The 19025-nt window shown below is 42.1% G+C and overlaps 1 protein-coding gene across 1 annotated transcript in view; it reads right to left on the reverse strand.

Annotated features, from left to right (window-relative positions):
• The window catches only part of ilk (integrin-linked kinase), a 29275-nt gene extending 15417 nt beyond the window's left edge, over nt 1-13858 (reverse strand). Inside the window, exons 1-2 of the mRNA XM_017691403.2 lie at nt 13706-13858; nt 9180-9437 (exon numbers count right to left, since the gene is read on the reverse strand). Of these exons, the coding sequence (XP_017546892.1) occupies nt 9180-9268 (89 nt within the window). The 5' untranslated portion in view covers nt 9269-9437; nt 13706-13858. The remainder of the gene's footprint in view (nt 1-9179; nt 9438-13705) is intronic.
• Between the last annotated feature and the right edge of the window lie 5167 nt (nt 13859-19025).

The raw sequence follows: 19025 nt of genomic DNA on the forward strand, positions 1-19025 counted from the left end.
TAAAAAAAATGCGATACTGTGTTTTTCCTTTATTGCCCACCCCTACTGCTGATCTTACAGTAAGGCACAGAGGCTAACAGACAGGGCTTGGATGATAAGCAATTAAAAAAATGATCAATGTTGATTAATTTCATTATTTTAAATTACACATACTTTACATTATACAACAGTGAGTTCCGGCCAAGCGAGCTGATTGGTTGAGTGGCGTTCTAACTGTGCTGTTATTTCACCATAACATCACAGGTTTTTCACAAACACTGTACCACTCCACTGAGATGCAGTTGCTAAGCAACGACTCTGACCGCTGTAGGAGACGCTCAAGCCATCTGAACGTTTTTACTTCTTACTTTGTGCAAAAACAGAAAACAGACACTGTTAAGGTCACATCTGACCGACAGCCGATTTGGTCCGACTCTGAAGACGAGACGACACTAAATTCCCAGACGGTCAGCCGGTCTGTGTGGAGCTGGCGAACGAACTGCCGGCTGTGCAGCGAGTGGGCAGAGCTCGTTACTCTGACGTAGCACCAAGCTGCTCGTTAAGGAGCTATAATTAGGAGGAAGGAACTGAACATTAAAACATATTAAACGCCGCGTTCACGGCCAGTTTATTCATATTCATAGTCACAGCAGAACTACTAGGGATTCACTGATACTGATACTGGTAGCAGGTATCGGTTCGATATCAGCAGTCTCAATGTCTGTAGTCTGCATATGCCGACTTGTGAGGTAAACACTAGGGTGGGCCTTAAAGCAAAAAATTATCATTATACCTCAAGACATTTTCACAATACACAACATATAACAGGCGAAGTAGAACCTGCAGTGCCACACAAAAAGCTACAATAGTAAGAAGAATGATTAAAAACTTAAAACTGCAATGATTTTTAGTGTTTTACTAACATGTAATCGGTGTTACTACTGACGCTTATTTAATAATAATAACAAATAAACAAAAAAACAAACAAAACTAAAGTGTATTGTAACATAAAGGGGTGTTCTGAATTTATCATAATAACAGCACTGCTGTGTCTGATCCACTCGCACCAGCAGAACACACACTAACACCACCACCACTCAAACAGTACCTGCTCTGTGAGGGTCCATGGGGGTCCTGACCACTGAAGAACAGGGTAACAGAGTATCAGAGAAACAGATGGTCTACAGTCTGTAACTGTAGAACTACAGAGTGCAGCTATACAGTAAGTGGAGCTGATAAAGTGGACAGTGAGCGTGGAAACAATGAAGTGGTCAGAATGTTATGCCTGACCGGTGTGTACCATTTCTAAAATTTAGAATGCAGAGTTAAGCCAAGGCTGGTTGAAAATATTATTTAGTGATACCCATCGCATGTGATGCTCGTTAAAAAGGGCTGCAAACTAATTAAAATTTTTTCTTTTCTTAATATTCTGAAAAAAAAAAGAAGTCTTATCTTGGTCTTGGTCTTGATTCAGTGCTGCCTATTCCTGGTCAACTCCTTCATGGTCTGAACTAAAACACTACTTAAAAGAGGGTGAAAGGCCAGAAGGCACCACAGCAGCATCACTAACTACAACTTCCCCAAACACACCCATTCCTGGCATAACAGTGACAGTACGACTGTTAGCTGTTGGTAGCTGGAGCAACTGCTGCTTCAAGACAGCTGAATCTGAACTTATACAATTTCACAGTAAAATATATAATAAAGTTAAACAAATATAATAAATTGCTGAATGAGTGGGGCTGATGAGGAACTCCGTCTAGCAGGAAGTATAAAACAGGAAAGTGAAAGTAAAACAAAGGCTACAGCGCTCAACACAGCAGTGAACACAGACATTTCAAGCATCCTTGTGCTTTAGAGCTAATACGAAAGAGGATGTGAGAGGAGACCACGCTATTCTTAGTAACTGCCAATACCGCCAACAGCGCCTCTATTTAAGGTGGAGCCATTCCGTTATTTACAGTACATGTCAACAGGCTAGTCTCCAGTGTTGTCCAGGAGAGAGACCTTTTCCAGTGTGGCATTACAGGCCAAATGCATTTAGGCCCTATACTCATCGGCCACTTTATTAGATACACTTTGCTCGTAAAAGGCTGGACCCGCTTTTGCCTCCAGAAGTGCCTTGATTCTTCGTGGCACACTTTCAACAAGGTGTTGGAAACGTTCCTCAGAGATTCTGGTTGGTTATTTGAGTTCCTGCTGCCTTTCTATCATCTGGAACCAGTCTGCCCATTCTCCTCTGACCTCTCACATCAACAAGGCATTTTCATCCACACAACTGACCGCTCACTGGATATTTCCTCTTTTTCTGACCGTTCTCTGTAAACCCTAGAGATGGTTGTGTGTGAAAATCCCAGTAGATCAGCAGTTTCTGAAATACTCAGACCAGCCCGTCTGGCACCAACAACCACGCCACGTTCAAAGTCCCTTAAATCCCCTTTCTTCCCCGTTCTGATGCTCGGTCTGCACTTCAGCAAGTCGTCTTGACCACCTCTACACACCTAAATGCACTGAGTTGCAGCCGTGTGATTGGCTGATTAGCTGTGTGTGTTAACAAGCAACTGAACCTAATAAAGTGGCCAGTGAATGTATAAACATAAGAGGATAAAATATAGGGGGGGGGTAACCAAGAGCCACAAATTACAAGCAATTATGAGAAAGCTAGGTAGGAATAAGCCCATCACCGATTACTGGAATGCTTACTTCACTGCTTTTTAATTATTTATTTGTTACCCTATTTGGGTATTCAGACCACCAGACGTCTAAAAAAAAAAAAAAAAATAGGGCCCAATCCCATTTCACCCTTCACCCCCACCACTTAGAGTAGGGTGTCCCGATTCTTGTTGAGATAGAGGGGTAGGGTGAAGCGTTACGGCTACATGGCTCTCTCCAAACAGAGAAAAGGATAAAGGGCAAGTTGGCTGCACAGTCGACCAAAGAAGCCCACAAATGTGAGCGCTAGTAGTCTGTTAATGAAGTAATGTTCTTTTGATTTGAGGGTCCCGTTTCATAGGGAAGATTTCAACCACCGACCCTTGTAACTCAGTTCTTGGGGCAAGAAGAAACCTCAAAAACAAGGGGTAGGCGTAAGAATAAGAAATGGGATTGGGCCTAGACGTGGCATTTTACAGGCTCTGAATACTTTGACAGCATTTCTGAATGAGTACTCAAATACCTATTCTGAGAAAAAGCCACCTTTTAAAACATCATCATGTTTACACTTCATAATGAACCTTTATTGTAAGTATTTTTGGTCAGGCTGAGGCCCGTGTTGCTCTAGAGGCCGCAACTGTAGCTCCCTGGTACAAAATCAGGCTTTATGATTCACAGACAGGGTGGAACAGCTCAGAGTGACTGATGACCTGCACTGTGGTTATAGTTTTAATGTTTAGTCATTTTATTTATTTTCATTTCTTCCACAGAAAGCAGCAGTGAGGATGATACGCAGACTGAGTTGACCTCAGTCATAACAAGCTAAAGGAATGGAGAGGAATCCTGGAGATACAAGATCACCTGAATGAGGGAAGGACCATCCTAGATGCAGAAGCAGATACGCCAGTGCTCCCGTCCTCATCCACTTCCAGAGCCCACCACAACAAACTGATCCAAAGGCTTTGAGCTCCTGTGGTTTAGTGTTGCTGTCAGTCGCATAAGCATCACTGTATTTACGTACTTGAATGAATCGTTTTGTACCTTCATACCAACTTTTCATTGTATATTTTACACCAAGCATTTTTTAATCATCTGATCATTTAAACCAGGGTTCCTGAACCGCTGGGCCTCAGACCACAAGTGGTTCACAAAGCACTAATTGGTGGTCTTCAAGTCCTGAATGCTAAGGGGTCCTGTGGTCCATAGTGAGCTTTGATAGCACTTACACAACCCCCCCAAAACAAAAAAAAAACAAAAAAAAACACACGCACAGACATTCCACTAAATTTGCCATCATTTATCATTAATCAGCTTGATTAATAACATAAAATAAGCTAATATTAGCCTAATCTGTTGATCTTTTAGGTTCACCAATAGGCATCCAGCATTGTGGGGGTTGGCAGGCAAAAACAGATGTGCTGAAAATTTCCCCAAAACTATACTTTTTCCTGTGGGCCTTAATGCTTTCTAGAAGTACAGCCCCAATCCCGAACAGGTCGGGACGCTGTGTAAAATGTAAATGAATACAGATTGCAGTGATTTACAAAACTCAGACCCCCCATTTTATTAGTATAGAACATAGAACACATATCAGACGTTGAAAGTGAGACATTTTTACCATTTCATGAAAAACATTCAAATCTTTTAGATCTTGATGGCAGCAACGCAAAAAAAATCTCAAAATAGTTGAACAGGGGGAACAAAAGGCTGGAAAAGTAATTCGTACTAATAAAAAACAGCTGGAGGAGCAATTTGCACCTAACTCACATGGCCCAGCATAAAAAGAGCATTTTAAAGATGCAGAGTCTCTCAGAAGCAAAGAAGGGCAGAGGCGAAAAACTGCGTCCAAAAAATTCTGCCGCAATTTCAGAAAAACGTTCCAATCCCTGTACGCAAGGGACAAGGCTGGCGGATAATATCGGATGTTCATGATCTTCGGGCCCTCAGTCAGCAAGGCATTAAAAACAGGCATGATTCTGTACTGAAAATCACTGCATGGGCTCAGAAACAACAAGAAAAAAGAAGAGGAGACGCTCCACGAGGTAAACACGGCCCTGCCCCAACTTTTTTCAGATGTGTTGCTGCCATCAAGTTCTAGACGAGTTAATATTTTTCATGAAATGGTAAAATGTCTCACTTTCAACATCCGATATGTGTTCTATGTTCTACTGCGAATAAAATATGGGTCTGTGAGATTCACAAATCATTGCGCTCTGTTTTTATTTAGATTTTACACAGTGTCACAACTTTTTTTGGACTTGGGGTTGTAAACTGGTGCGCCTTGAGGTGTAAAAGGTCGAGAACTCCTGATTTTTCTTTTCTTTCTCAGGCTTCGTTGCTCTTTTAGCTTCAGCGGCTGCAAGAAAAGTGCCGCACTCTGAGGCATGACGACGTGGATGCCTCAATTAAACCAACCATGTACATTTTTTCTCAACCTTTTCCACATAGTAACAGTCGCTGCCTTTTAAAAAAGCCAAATCTTAGAGAATCGAATAGCATAGTAAGAAATACTTGAGTATTCTAATTATTTGGACCAGCCCTACGGAGGACCAAGAAGCCTTTGTGTACCGTATTCTCACAGATAAGACCAGCCTGTAGATAAGATATGTTCAGTCAAGTCTGCTTCCCCAACTGAAATCTCATAGCTGCTATAGTCATAAATGAGGCAACTGTGCGTTTGCCGTTTCCTGTTCCCTCCCACAACAACTCAGGGTCGTGACATCTAGAAGCCTGCTAAAGCCCAGAAACCTATAGAAGGAGAACGGCACATCATACGCTCCTCACGACTACGCTCTGCGAAGAGGTCCAAGTATAATTAGAGGTGTCAGTGAACAGCAATGAAAACCAAAACCCTTGGCTGCAGCGTTCGATTTTGGAAGAAGGAAAACACTGGAGAGGGGTAAGAGAGGAAGAAATGGCGAAAAGAGAGGGAGAGAAGGAGAGGGAGAGTAGGAGAGATGTCAGAAAGGACTGGTCGGGCTCAAGTCAGCGTGCTCTGGTTAGTGAGCTCATAGTATGGAAACTATTTGTCCCTGCACAGTCCGTCTACCTCCTCCCCCTCCCTGCTCTGACTCAGTACAGAGCGAGAAGCTACGCGTAAGGCGACACATCCCTTACGTTAGTCACACTGTAAAACACACATCCGAGCTGTCCGTCAGGCGGGATTCTCCATTTCAGAATCTTTTTTGGTCGGCCTCTAGCCGCAGCCCGGTTGCTGGCTGTTTCAGTGACTTGAACTGTCTGAAGTGCGCAGGAAATGCCAAGATGAAATCTACGTCGGACGTGACGACTCTCCGAGCTCCTCACATGGCTGCACCCCTACCCCAAAGAGTCGTTAGTGCCGCTCGCTGCGAGCGTGCTGGTGCCTGTGATCCGCTGATCAGACAGCGAATGCGCTCCAGCATGTTAACACTCCCACTGGGAGTGTTAACTACACACTTCTTTCCTGCAGTAAAGAGCCTAATTAAAAGCAGAGGAATGGGCTTAGATCAGAATCAAAACAATGGAGTGTAACGCAGATTCAAACTTTTCCGTTTTTTTTAGACTTTCCCATACAAAACTTTGGTAAAGGGTCAGTAAACGTAAACAAAACACTATAAATTCGAGCTGAACTGAACCCTCAAGCGCGGAAATCGGCTTATGAGACGCTAAAATGATTTGACTACCTGTTTGAAAGCAGGCACAGTCATTCTGCTGCACCAGCTGTCTGGAACACATTACCAGAATGCAGAAAAGACGGGAGGCCAAGGCTGCTGTGAGCAAGAGTTTGGCAAGGGGGAGGTATTTCAAGAGAGAGTCGTGGATCAACACTGCGTATTCTCTGTACCATATAGGGATATATTTCCAATTCTCTTCTCCAACACATGCAGAGCCTTTTCCACTATGTCACCTCCTTGGAGCAGCTTTTGTTGTACCTTGGCTACCAGTAATGACCTCTCATTGGTCAATAACTTGACTGTCACCTTCAAGTAACTTATCTGAGGAATCTAGCTGGGTTCTTTTATGTACAGGGAATTTCAGCAACAGTGAGTGTGAATTAGGCTAATTCTTCTCACTGATAACCAACTATTGTTATTCAGTAATTAATTGTTCACCAAGAAACCTAAAATCTCAGACACGGTCCATGAATACAACAACGCTGTGTTTTTCATAAGATCTATATCATAAGGTTATAGATATTATTAGCCCAAGTTAATAAAAATATAGCCTGACGGGCACGAGCTTGAAATTCATATGCACAGTTTAAACAACAGTCCAACATAAAGTCAGCTGCTCAACACTTTTAAAGCTCCCATCAACTCCGTTTCATAATTTTCTTGTAGCAATCACCTACAGATTTGTGGTGTTTTTACCACGACCTGGCAGAGAAAGAATGATGCCAGTGTAGAGAGATCAGCGAAATTACGTTATCTGCTGTTTTCTTTCTGTACGAAAAAATTTGCCAATGATGTCGTCAAATCTGCCAAAGTACCAGTCAGAATTAGCACGTAAACGTAAACATAAGCTACTCACGCTCCTCTCCCTCACATAAAATCACTCCAAGTCCCAGTTAAAACTCTAAAACTTCAACATGATCGGCAAGATGTAATCTCCAGAATGGCCACTGGACAGCTCCATCTCCGTTCTGCACTTTTTATTCAGTATCCGGAGAGGTGTTGATTGGAGCAAAGCCATTATACACCATTATACAACAGTGAGCTCCGGCCACGCAAGCTGATGGGTTGAGAAGCTGAAACGCTGTTGCCAAGCAACGACTTTGATAGCTGTAGGAGACGCTCAAGCCATTTGAGGGTTTTTACTTCTTACTTCGCCACAAACAGAAAACGGACATTTTTAAGATCACATTTGACCGACAGCCGTTTCGGTCCGACTCCGAAGACGAGATGACACTAAATTCCCAAACTGTCGTCACCACTGAGCAGCTTTTCAGTCGGCAGCTGTGACAGAAGAACAGCTGAACAACCTGGAATCAGCCAGAAATGAACCCAACACCATTCGCCAAACTAAACGGGCTGTAAGAAGCTTTACAGACCGGCTGGAACAAAACAACATTAATACTGATCTGGAAAAACTGACCAAACTGAGCTGAACCTGATATTGTGTCAGTTTTATGGCTCAGTCTGTACTTCAAAAGGCGGGGCTTACAGCAGACTGGGCAGAGAGTGGGCGGAGCTCATTACTCTGACATAGCAACAAGCTGCTCGTTAAGGAGCTATAATTTGGAGGAAGGAAATGAACATTAAAACACATTAACCAGCCAGTTTATTCATTTCTTACTGTATTTATTTAACTGCTGTATTAAAGCAACACCATTGGCTTGTGCCTGCAGCTTTGATGTTATTTCACAATAACACTCCCTCTCACGTTCTACTGCTTAATTAAATAATATCAATTTATTTTTTTATATACACACACACACACACACACACACACACACACACACACACACACACACTGACAGGGGTTTTAAGCTTTTTTGTCATGGGACTAACTACACTGGCTCATGTTTAACTAACAAATACCTTTGTAGGGTATAGATTAAGGCAACATAACAATCAGCAACATAATGTTGATGCAATAATCAATATGATGTTTAATAAAAGATGCAGTGGTATTATAAGTTGTAGATAAATATCCTAGCGCTGCAAACTACATTAAGGATGGTTTAACCTCTGATATATTCTTTATCAACTGATCTGGCACCACTGGTCAAAAATGAAGTGGGAGTCAACTCTGTTGACTCATGAGCACGAATCAAAAAATGCTTAATGAAAAATGTGCCTATTCAAACGGTTTAATGGAAATTAAAGTAACTTTTAAACCCAGTAACACTGGACGAATATTGATGCATTTGTCATTTAGGGGCCAATCGGTTAATCAGCAACATCTCTAGTGCAAATGTGAGATTGAGTGCGAGGGACTGGCAAATGTAGAATGTAGAAATGTACTCTTTGATCCAGCTGCCAGAAGTTCCTCTATAACATCTGGACACAAAACATTCTCCCTCCAGGGCAGACTGGAGAGAAATGTGATTGATTTCTGAAAACAGAACTAATGTCGAGTTTGGGTCACACAAAAATAACTTCTAGAATTCACATCAAACTAAAACTAACCCACCTCAGAGGCAAGAGGCATCGTACCTCATACCATCACATACCAAAATGAGACTATACTGTCTTAATCTGTTGAGTCAAAACAGAGAGCTTAAACCTCAAACTCCCCAAATCTGATAAAGACAAACAAAAAAAAGCCCTACCGACCACCTCTGCAGACAGTGTATGGCTTGAGAACAAAGATAAGTGTGAAAAATAAGCCACAGAACTAGACATGACAAAAATCTCTGTAGAAGGTTCAAGCTCTGAGCAGAAATGGTGTGAGATGAATGTCCAGATTATGCAGACTATAATAAGTCAATGACGACTAATGATAATCCTCTGAGTGACTCATCTTAAAACTTGCAATGAACTGTCAGTAAAACTTCTGTTTCAGCTCATTTTTGCAGTGTTTGCATTCCAACTAATTTTAAGCACATTTTCGAGTCCACTCACCCCTGATTAAGGTCATTTTCCGTGTTGTCCAGCCAAAGGCGGACAGCTACAGCGTTGCCCTCTCTGCACTGGGTGAAGATGTCATCCATTGCAGCACCCCCTCACTCCTCGTACTGGTGGAATCCTTCGTCCCCTACCAGGAGCTCCCTGGGAGAGGCGTGTGATGCAGCAGTACCTGGATGCCACAGGTGGAGAGCAGTGGTACATTCAGTCACAGGACAGGTGGGCTTGGTGGGGCCTCTGAGCTGAGGGTGGGATCTACAATAGAAAAACACAGGCAACGTTTTATTATATTATATATAGATATATAAATAAATGATTTATATACAGAAAGTCACAGTTACAATTAGTAGTTCTACAATTTGTATTGTAGGAACAGAAAGCAGTTTCAGTTGAATGTCCTACCACTGCCCTCTTACAGGAGATCCCACTGATTTTTCAACATTTCCACATAACCTAACCATTAAGATGTAAACAGCCCTTCAGAGTGGTGCTCTAGACAAACTTACGGTTGACTGTGGTAATCATAGGAACCATTTAACGCCTCTAAAAGCGATCTTACGTGACACGCATACAAATACGCTGCCTGATGCCAGAGACGTTAGTATTTCATAGTAGTTCTCAGATAAGTAGTGAGATCTATATGTCACTGTTGTTGGAAGAAAATCCGACGTTTTCTTTTACAGGAAAAGGAAAAAACCTACTTTACTTTTAACGTAAGTCTATGGAACCAGATTTTTTTCAAAGTCATTTTGGGCCGTTTCTTTAGATACTTTCTTAATGAAATTTACACACAACTTAAAGGGCAACAGGTATTTTCAAATTATGGAAAAAACTGTAAAACGACAAAAATGGAGATACAAGGTTTTTTTTCCCATTTTTTTCCCGTTTTTTTACGCATGTTCGTGGTGAAGGGGAACATGCAGTGCATTAAAAGGCAAAACAGATCCTAAAGAAGAGATATTTTTCAGATTTGCCACTATTTTACTACTATCAACACTACATTGCTGCTGTTGGAAGAAAACCTTGTATCTCCATTTTGGACATAATGAGAAAATGCCTGTAGTCTTTTATATTGTGTGTAAATTTCATGATGAATGGAGCAAAAGGAACAGCCCAAAATGACATGGAAAACGTCTGGTTCCATTGACTTACATTGAAAGTAAAGTAGGTTTTTGGCTTTTCCTGTAAAGTTACCATTTACAAGGTTTTCCTCCGACAGCAGCGACATATAAAAACTCAAACGACACGTTTGACTTCATTGGCTATTCTGGATAGTAAACAAAAAGGTAATCCCTGGTTGCCAAGATCAAACCGCTCAGCAGGACTGCTCACATCTCAACTTCCACTTTAAATGCAGGAGACGAACATAAAGACTGTTAAACGCCCAAACTGCTCATTTGAAGTTAAACTACAACCCGGAGAGGAAAAAGGTCATTTGTCAGACAAAGTCGACGACAGAGGCTACGTTTCAGAAGCTTCCTCACTAATGAACCCCCGATCCCACAGTAATTACACACTCCTTGCCACACATACTCATTCCTTAAAAAGTCCACAGCTCTGCTTTACTTGGCAACCTCACTTGTCCTGGCATCACTCCTACCTGTGCGCCAAGGATTGTGCAAAAACCTGGCAGTTCTCGTAAACATTCCTTCATACAAATACACCATCTTAAAGGTACTTTAGTGTTTATACACAGTTCTGGGATGTAACAAAATACAGGTAGTGGGAATTCATATTCAGAACACAGAAATTAAGGACATAGTCCAAGCTACACTTTGTAAAGACATCGTTCAGAATTCAGTTAATTTTTACATTTCTCAGCGTTACTGAGCTCTGCTAAAGCCTGAGTAGACTGATAAATCAATGTGATCAGTTATTAATCTCAGGGATACTGAGCTCTGCTAAAGCCTGAGTAAACTGATAAATCAATGTGATCGGTTATTAATCTCAGCGTTACTGAGCTCTGCTAAAGCCTGAGTAGACTGATAAATCAATGTGATCGGTTATTAATCTCAGTGTTACTGAGCTCTGCTAAAGCCTGAGTAGACTGATAAATCAATGTGATCGTTTATTAATCTCAGCGTTACTGAGCTCTGCTAAAGCCTGAGTAGACTGATAAATCAATGTGATCGGTTATTAATCTCAGCGTTACTGAGCTCTGCTAAAGCCTGAGTAGACTGATAAATCAATGTGATCGGTTATTAATCTCAGCGTTACTGAGCTCTGCTAAAGCCTGAGTAGACTGATAAATCAATGTGATCGGTTATTAATCTCAGCGTTACTGAGCTCTGCTAAAGCCTGAGTAGACTGATAAATCAATGTGATCAGTTATTAATCTCAGCGTTACTGAGCTCTGCTAAAGTCTGAGTAGACAGATAAATCAATGTGATAGGTTATTAATCTCAGCGTTACTGAGCTCTGCTAAAGCCTGAGTAGACTGATAAATCAATGTGATCGGTTATTAATCTCAGTGTTACTGAGCTCTGCTAAAGCCTGAGTAGACTGATAAATCAATGTGATGATCAGTTATTAATCTCAGTGTTACTGAGCTCTGCTAAAGCCTGAGTAGACTGATAAATCAATGTGATCGGTTATTAATCTCAGCGTTACTGAGCTCTGCTAAAGCCTGAGTAGACTGATAAATCAATGTGATCTGTTATTAATCTCAGCGTTACTGAGCTCTGCTAAAGCCTGAGTAGACTGATAAATCAATGTGATAGGTTATTAATCTCAGCGTTACTGAGCTCTGCTAAAGCCTGAGTAGACTGATAAATCAATGTGATCGGTTATTAATCTCAGCGTTACTGAGCTCTGCTAAAGCCTGAGTAGACTGATAAATCAATGTGATCAGTTATTAATCTCAGTGTTACTGAGCTCTGCTAAAGCCTGAGTAGACTGATAAATCAATGTGATCGGTTATTAATCTCAGTGTTACTGAGCTCTGCTAAAGCCTGAGTAGACTGATAAATCAATGTGATCAGTTATTAATCTCAGTATAAGAATAATTACACGAAAAAAAAACTGCCAACTAGTAACAGCAAGGAACTGTATGAATTTCTCTCCTTGGCCTTTCCGAGATGTACTGTAACTGTATTCTGAATATGGAATACATTATTAAATACACTCACCAGCCACTTTATTAGGTACACCTGTTCAATTGCTTGTAAACAGAAATAGCTAATCAGCCAATCACATGGCTGCAACTCAGTGCACTTAGGCATGTAGAGGTGGTCAAGACAACTTGCTGAAGCATCAGAATGGGGAAGAAAGGGGGTTTAAGTGGCTTTGAACGTGGCATGGTTGTTGGTGCCAGACAGGCTGGTCTGAGTATTTCAGAAGCTGCTGATCTACTGGGATTTTCACACACAACCAGGGGGCAGTCTGGAGGTTGGGGAAGCAGTGGGCTGGAGGTTAGGGAAGCAGCCCTGAGACCAGAAGGTTGCCGGTTTGATCCCCTTGGCTGACAGTCCATGACTGAAGTGCCCTTGAGCAAGGCACCTAACCCCCAATTGCTCCCCGGGTGCCGTGGATAGGGCTGCCCACTGCTCCGGGCAAGTGTGGTCACTAGTGTGTGTGTGGTCACTAGTTTGCATGTATGTGGGTGTGTCACTGTTTGCATGGGTTAAACGCAGAGGTCTAATTCCACAGTGACAAATGGTTGTAAACTCTACTCTTAGGTTTACAGAGAATGGTCCAGCGAGCGGCAGTTGTGTGGACGAAAACGGCCAGAGGTCAGTGGAGAACGGCCAGACTGGTTCCAGATGATAGAAAGGCAGCAGGAACTCAAATAACCAACCAAAATCTCTGAGGAACGTTTCCAACACCTTGTCGAAAGTCTGCCTCAAAGATTTAAGGCAGTTCTGAAGGCCAAAGGGGGTCCAACCATTTACTAGCAAGGAGTGTATTCAGGATAGTGTACTCAGCACTCAGCCAAGTCCAGATACCTTTTCAAAGCATTTTGCCCAGCCCTGCTTATAAAGCTACAGTTCTCTAAGAAGAACACAACCTAGCGGCACCAAAACCGCGAGAAAAACTCTAGACATTGTAATAAGGTCGTATAAAAAGTAGGTGGTGGTTCAGACACAGCTTTCTGAACTGTTATAGCAGCATCTGTCTGACTTTGTCCAGACAGCCAGGTAAGTTATGGGCTCACTCCGCACTGCTGACGTTTTCAGCAGCCAGATAGCCGCGAAGGTTAGTGGCCAAGAAGAGCCACACACACCGCTACCAAGGCTCCTATGCCCAAATTTAAACTTCACCGATTGCCACAGGGTATTTCAGCCAGCCGTGGAGTAGCTAGCGCATCGTTTTCAATGAAAAAAACACTTTTATTTGGTGTTTAAACAACGGCGCTTCGGCGTTTTCCCCCTGAGCTAACCTGTTAGCATACAACGCTAGCTTGTTAGCCCTCGAGCTGGCGCCGTTGATAAGCAGCCGTAGCCGAGTACGTTAGCTTAGCACACGCGAACAAAGCTGCGAGCGGCGCTTGTGAGACGAACAGAAAACAGAAAGTGCGGGATTACCTGGTGAAGTGGCGACTCTGGCTGGAGTGGAGAGACGGGGATGGTAAGGGCAGTCTGTCGGACACTAACGTCCACACCCTAGTCGGAGGAGGTTGTGGGTCCACCTCCCTGTGCAGGGAGAGAGGAGTTCCATTCAGAAACCGAAGCTCCGTCGCCCTCTGTTGGGAGCCGGCTTAAAACCCTGCCCTCTGGTCATGTATTTCACACACTGCCCTGGAGAAACAAGTATTTAAGAGTCAAAAGGCATTTCCACAGATTCAGATATTCAGCATGTGTGTCAGCGAACAGCGGTTTGCTGTGAAATGCTCCGTTCAGGAGAAGCGTGACGTTAGTCTGTTCACAGTGGTAGTGATAGGAACCAAATGGGTGAAAACATTTGTCTTTTAAAGCCCCCCACTCAGAAAGTTATTACATGAAATGGCTATGAATACCCTGCCTGAAGCATGGGACACTAGCCACCCGAATAACCCGATTAACAGCTCAATCGTAAGAGAATAGGTCCATGTATGCACTTCAATCGGAATAGGCTAGTCCGACTGAGGCCTTTCTGAATAAGGTTTATATCTGAACGAGGTGGGTAGTCCTGTAACATAATCCGTTAAACAGAAGAATAATAGCCGTGTAAACGCCCTGAATCCGATTACATTCCCTATCGGAACGTGTAAGTACGTTCTGCGCACGTGCGCCGCGCCATAGCGAGAGGTTTATGACGTTCAAGATCTTTAAAAGACGGCGGGGGGACGGACGCCCAGCTTATGTGTCTCAGAACACGACGTCTTCCTCTCGGCCTTCTTTGATAAGGACGTGTGAAGGAAGGTTTTCTGAGTCTGACGTCGTTTTAAAGTAATTGAAGACACAAGCACTGCTCACTGCTGCTCATCTCACTCTGACTGGACCTCACAGGATGTTCGCTGTCATGGTAACGCTTACCATTCCGCGTCACTGTCGATCGGATTACTCGTAGCGCGCATGTAAACGAAGGTTTTCCGTCAGATTGTTGAATAGAGTGAGCATCTAAACACCTCAACCTGAACCTGTAGACGGAATGTATTCGATCCGATTGGCAAAAATCTTTGAAGCCATTGCATGTGTTTACATGCACTCAGTAATCAATCATAATCGGATTTCTGCAGTTATCTGATTATTCAAACGGTCATGTAAACACCATCAAGAAACCCGATTAAGAAATCCAATAAAAGAGAGCCGGATTTCAGCTCGGTAATCAGATTTCTCAGTGCATGTAAACTCGTACTGCGATTTCTATCGGATTTCTCAGTCTGTGCATGCGTGAGATCAGACAGTGGTTGTGACGAGACACAGCAAAAACACTGTTGGCGCGGCTCTGAAACCAAATGACGTTTGAGTTTTACGTTATGTTTACGTCACGTCTTCTCCTGCGAGTTTATTCCCTGGTTGCACAGCAGAAATCCGATGACTGTCTGACTCATGTGGACCGGGAGTTTCCCAGTTATCTGATTACTCAAGTGCATGTAAACATGTTGATCGGATTACTAACATTTTCTCCAATTATCGGATTAATGAGTACATGTGAACGTGTTTTCCATCATTTTTGAGGTAAGGTTTTGGCCTGAAATGCATCTTTTAAAAGACATTTGTGGTGGAGGGGTACATGAAGGGGATTATAAAGCAAAATAGTCCCTCTGAAATAAAACATATTCTTCCATGTTCACTACTATTTGATCATCATTACCATTATATATGAAACTCCGAAGACGTCTAGGTTCGCTGGTGGTTGGGACAGTAAATTAAAAGGCTGTATTTGCATTGTAGACATTGCGACCCCCTGGTTCCTATCACTTCCATTGAAAAGAAGAACTGAGTAACCCAAGTTTCTCTATAACGTACCATTTCACCTTTAAACACTGTATATGACTTTGTTTACATCTTATTCGCTGAATTATGCAGACATGATTCAGTGAATTCCCCTTTACTATTAGCTCTTTCACGACATTATATATACTATATAGATATACTTTTATTTTATTTCTCTTGTACTTTAACTTATGTCTAGATTTATTTCTATTTTTCTGCATAGTGTATGTTCATGTATATATATATATATATATATATATATATATATATTTATATATATATATATATCATCTTCTTCTTCTTCTTTCGGCTGCTCCCTTTAGGGGTCGCCACAGCGGATCATCTGCCTCCATCCTGCCCTATCCACTGCCTCCTCTACTTTTACACCAACCATCTCCATGTCCACCTTCACTACATCCATAAACCTTCTCTGAGGTCTACCTCTTCTCCTTCTGCCCGGCAGCTCCATCTCCAACATTCTTTGACCAATATATCCACTATTCCTCCTCAACACAGGTCCAAACCATCTCAACCTGGCCTCTCTGGCTTTATCTCCAAACTGCACCACCTTCACCGTCCCTCTGATCTGCTCATTTCTAATCTTGTCCAGCCTCGTCACTCCCAACGAAAATCTCAGCATCTTCATCTCCACCACCTCCAGCTCAGCCTCCTGTCTTTTAGACAGAGCCACAGTCTCCAAACCATCCATCATAGCAGGACCACTACTGTCTTGTAAACCTTCCCTTTCACTCTTGCTGCTATCCTTCTGTCACACATCAGCCCTGACATCCGTCTCCACCCACTCCATCCTGCCTGCACCCTCTTCTTCACCTCTTTTTTGCACTGCTCTGGATGGTTGACCCAAGATATTTGAAGTCATCCACCTTTATATATATATATATATATATATATATATATGTAAATATGCACCCGCACATATATGTGTATATGTATGTATATATCAACATGGTTTTCAGAGTTGGGAGATTAGGACAGTAAACTAGCTCCCTTTACAGAGTTTCATGTACTTCAGTAAAATTACAAGTGATTTGTAATATCCTGAATATTATTTATTTTATTTTCTACTGAGGTACAGCATCTATGTTTTCATTCAGTTATGTTTTAGCCATTTACATTTAGTTACTAATTCCCTTTTTGTGTTTAATTTCATTACGTTACGTCGATGACCACATACGCTTCGTGACTGTTTTAATAGACGCTGGATGTGGTAAGAAGTTCCACTCCAGTTATATAAGTTACTCAGTACCTTTACTAAGTACTTCTTTAACCGGCTACTTTTATATACCTCTAGTCAAGTTGGTTTTTGGAAAGGTTCACTGTTTGATGAAAGGAGAGGTTTTTGTTTTTGGCCCTCGAAAACAATGAGCCCTCAAAGGCCCCTGGGGGTTCAATTGTGTACCTTAAATGCGCTTTACATTAACACATTACATGAACTCTGCCAGGGGAAAAAGGCATATTTGTTAGAGCCGGGCAATCTGGCAGGAATTTAATATCACAATATATGATATGTAACAGTAGAGATGGTTGGTGTGAAAGTAGAGGAGGCACTGGTTAGGGCAAGATGGAGGCAGATGATCCGCTGTGGCGACCCCTAAAGGGAGCAGCCGAAAGAAAAAGATGATATGCAACAGTAAATCTTTTTTTTTTTTTTTTGGACATCTGGGAAGCTGGAACATAAAGTGCATTATGTACACACTAAATCCAGTTAAACAGGACTAATTATACTCTTTTTGTGATCAGACATGCAGTTGAAAAGTGAAAGGTATCGACGATATCCACAACATATTCAGAAAAGCATATTGTGACAATTGATCAGAATAGCGATACATAATGTCATAATGTCCAGCTCTAATAATACTTCTACAGGGTGATTCAAAAAGATGAATGTGAATTCTAAATGATTTATTTCACTTGTAAATCATTACAGATCAGTGCAGTGAACTGTAAATGGTTTAAATGAGCGTAAAGTTTATTATGTAATTGTACAAGGTCTCAGTCTGAACCTCCTCCAGCTGTACGGACGACATCAACACCACAGTCAAACTCATTCCAGACTGGATTGAGCCTGTCGGGCGTCGCTGGACTCACGGCTCTTTCAGTGGGATTTCGGAGATCATCCAGTGCTGTGGAACCAGCGCCGAACGCTCTGAGCTGCTGGAGCTTCACTGCCCACAAATCCCACTGCACAGTTATGAGGGATTCACTCTGATTGACGTGGAGACCGCAGAACGCTTTCTGCTCAGGGGTCTCAGCTCCTCTCAGACTGAAGGGAGCCAGTCAAAAACTCTAAGACCCCCTCTTACAACTGGATTGTGATTGGTTCCTAGACGCCTCACAGTTGTAAAAATATGGCGCTTTGAAATCAGACGAATCTTTTTGAATCACCCTGTATTTATGACCACAGCCTTTACCCGTGATTTATAAGGGTTTGTTGTGTGGAAATGTCTTTATTTATGTTACTGTATTCGTAACCCTGCAGAAATAAATGCTAGGCTTCTCTGTAATGAAAATCCACGTAGATTTAGTCCTACAACTTCTACACTTTATAAATGGCTACTCTACACGCCTCTGATTGTTGTAGTAGCGATTCACCCTCCCTGTCTGCAGCCATGAAACTGAATAGCTGTGGTTTCTCTTAACCACACAGTAAACTGCCTGTGCAACTGTAATCCCATTCTCCTCACTGTGGTTAGAAATTGTGACATTGAATACATAAACAAAAAAAAAAGGGCACGGCCTTCGTGAACTGAATGCATTGTTAGATGAGAGTTAAGCTAAAAGTAAAGGAAATGGCTCTATGTAGAACCATGAACACTCGAAGAACGCTTCACACTTTTAAAGGGTTTTTTGCATCCTGAACAGGTTCTTCAGATGTTCAACCAGGCTCATAATCGAGGGAAAAGGCTAAAGCAACAAGGCCTGTAATTAATAACAACGTCTGACAAGTTGTCCTGAGACTAGATAATTATTCTACACTTATAAAAAAAATTCAAGCGTTCTTTAGTGAAGAAAACGGGTCTACAAAGAACCATGAACATGCAAAGAACCCTTTGTGAAAGCGTTCTTCAGACTGATGGAGAATGTGCTGTAGATGGTTCGATATAAACCAAAATAGGGTTCTGCTATTGTTACAACAGCAGAACCCTTTTCAAGAAGGTTCTATATAGAACCATACATCCTTAGCAAAAAGGGATCTATGGGGTTCTTGTAACAATAGTGGAACCTTTTTCAAAAAGGGTTCTATATAGAGCCATCTGCAACGCTTTCATGATGCAAAAAACCCTTTAATAATGTGAAGCGTTCTTTTGAGTGTTCATGGTCCTATATAGAACCATTTTCTTTAGTGAAGAACCATCGTTTTTAAAGAGTGTAGTGCAGGCAGGTCAAACTGGCGATCTTCCGGGCCAAAGTGCTGCAGAGATTAGCGTTTACTTTCATCTAACAATCTGAATTCAGTTCATGAAGG

Source organism: Pygocentrus nattereri, chromosome 18 (assembly GCF_015220715.1).
Source record: "Pygocentrus nattereri isolate fPygNat1 chromosome 18, fPygNat1.pri, whole genome shotgun sequence".
In the NCBI taxonomy this organism is placed as follows: domain Eukaryota; kingdom Metazoa; phylum Chordata; class Actinopteri; order Characiformes; family Serrasalmidae; genus Pygocentrus; species Pygocentrus nattereri.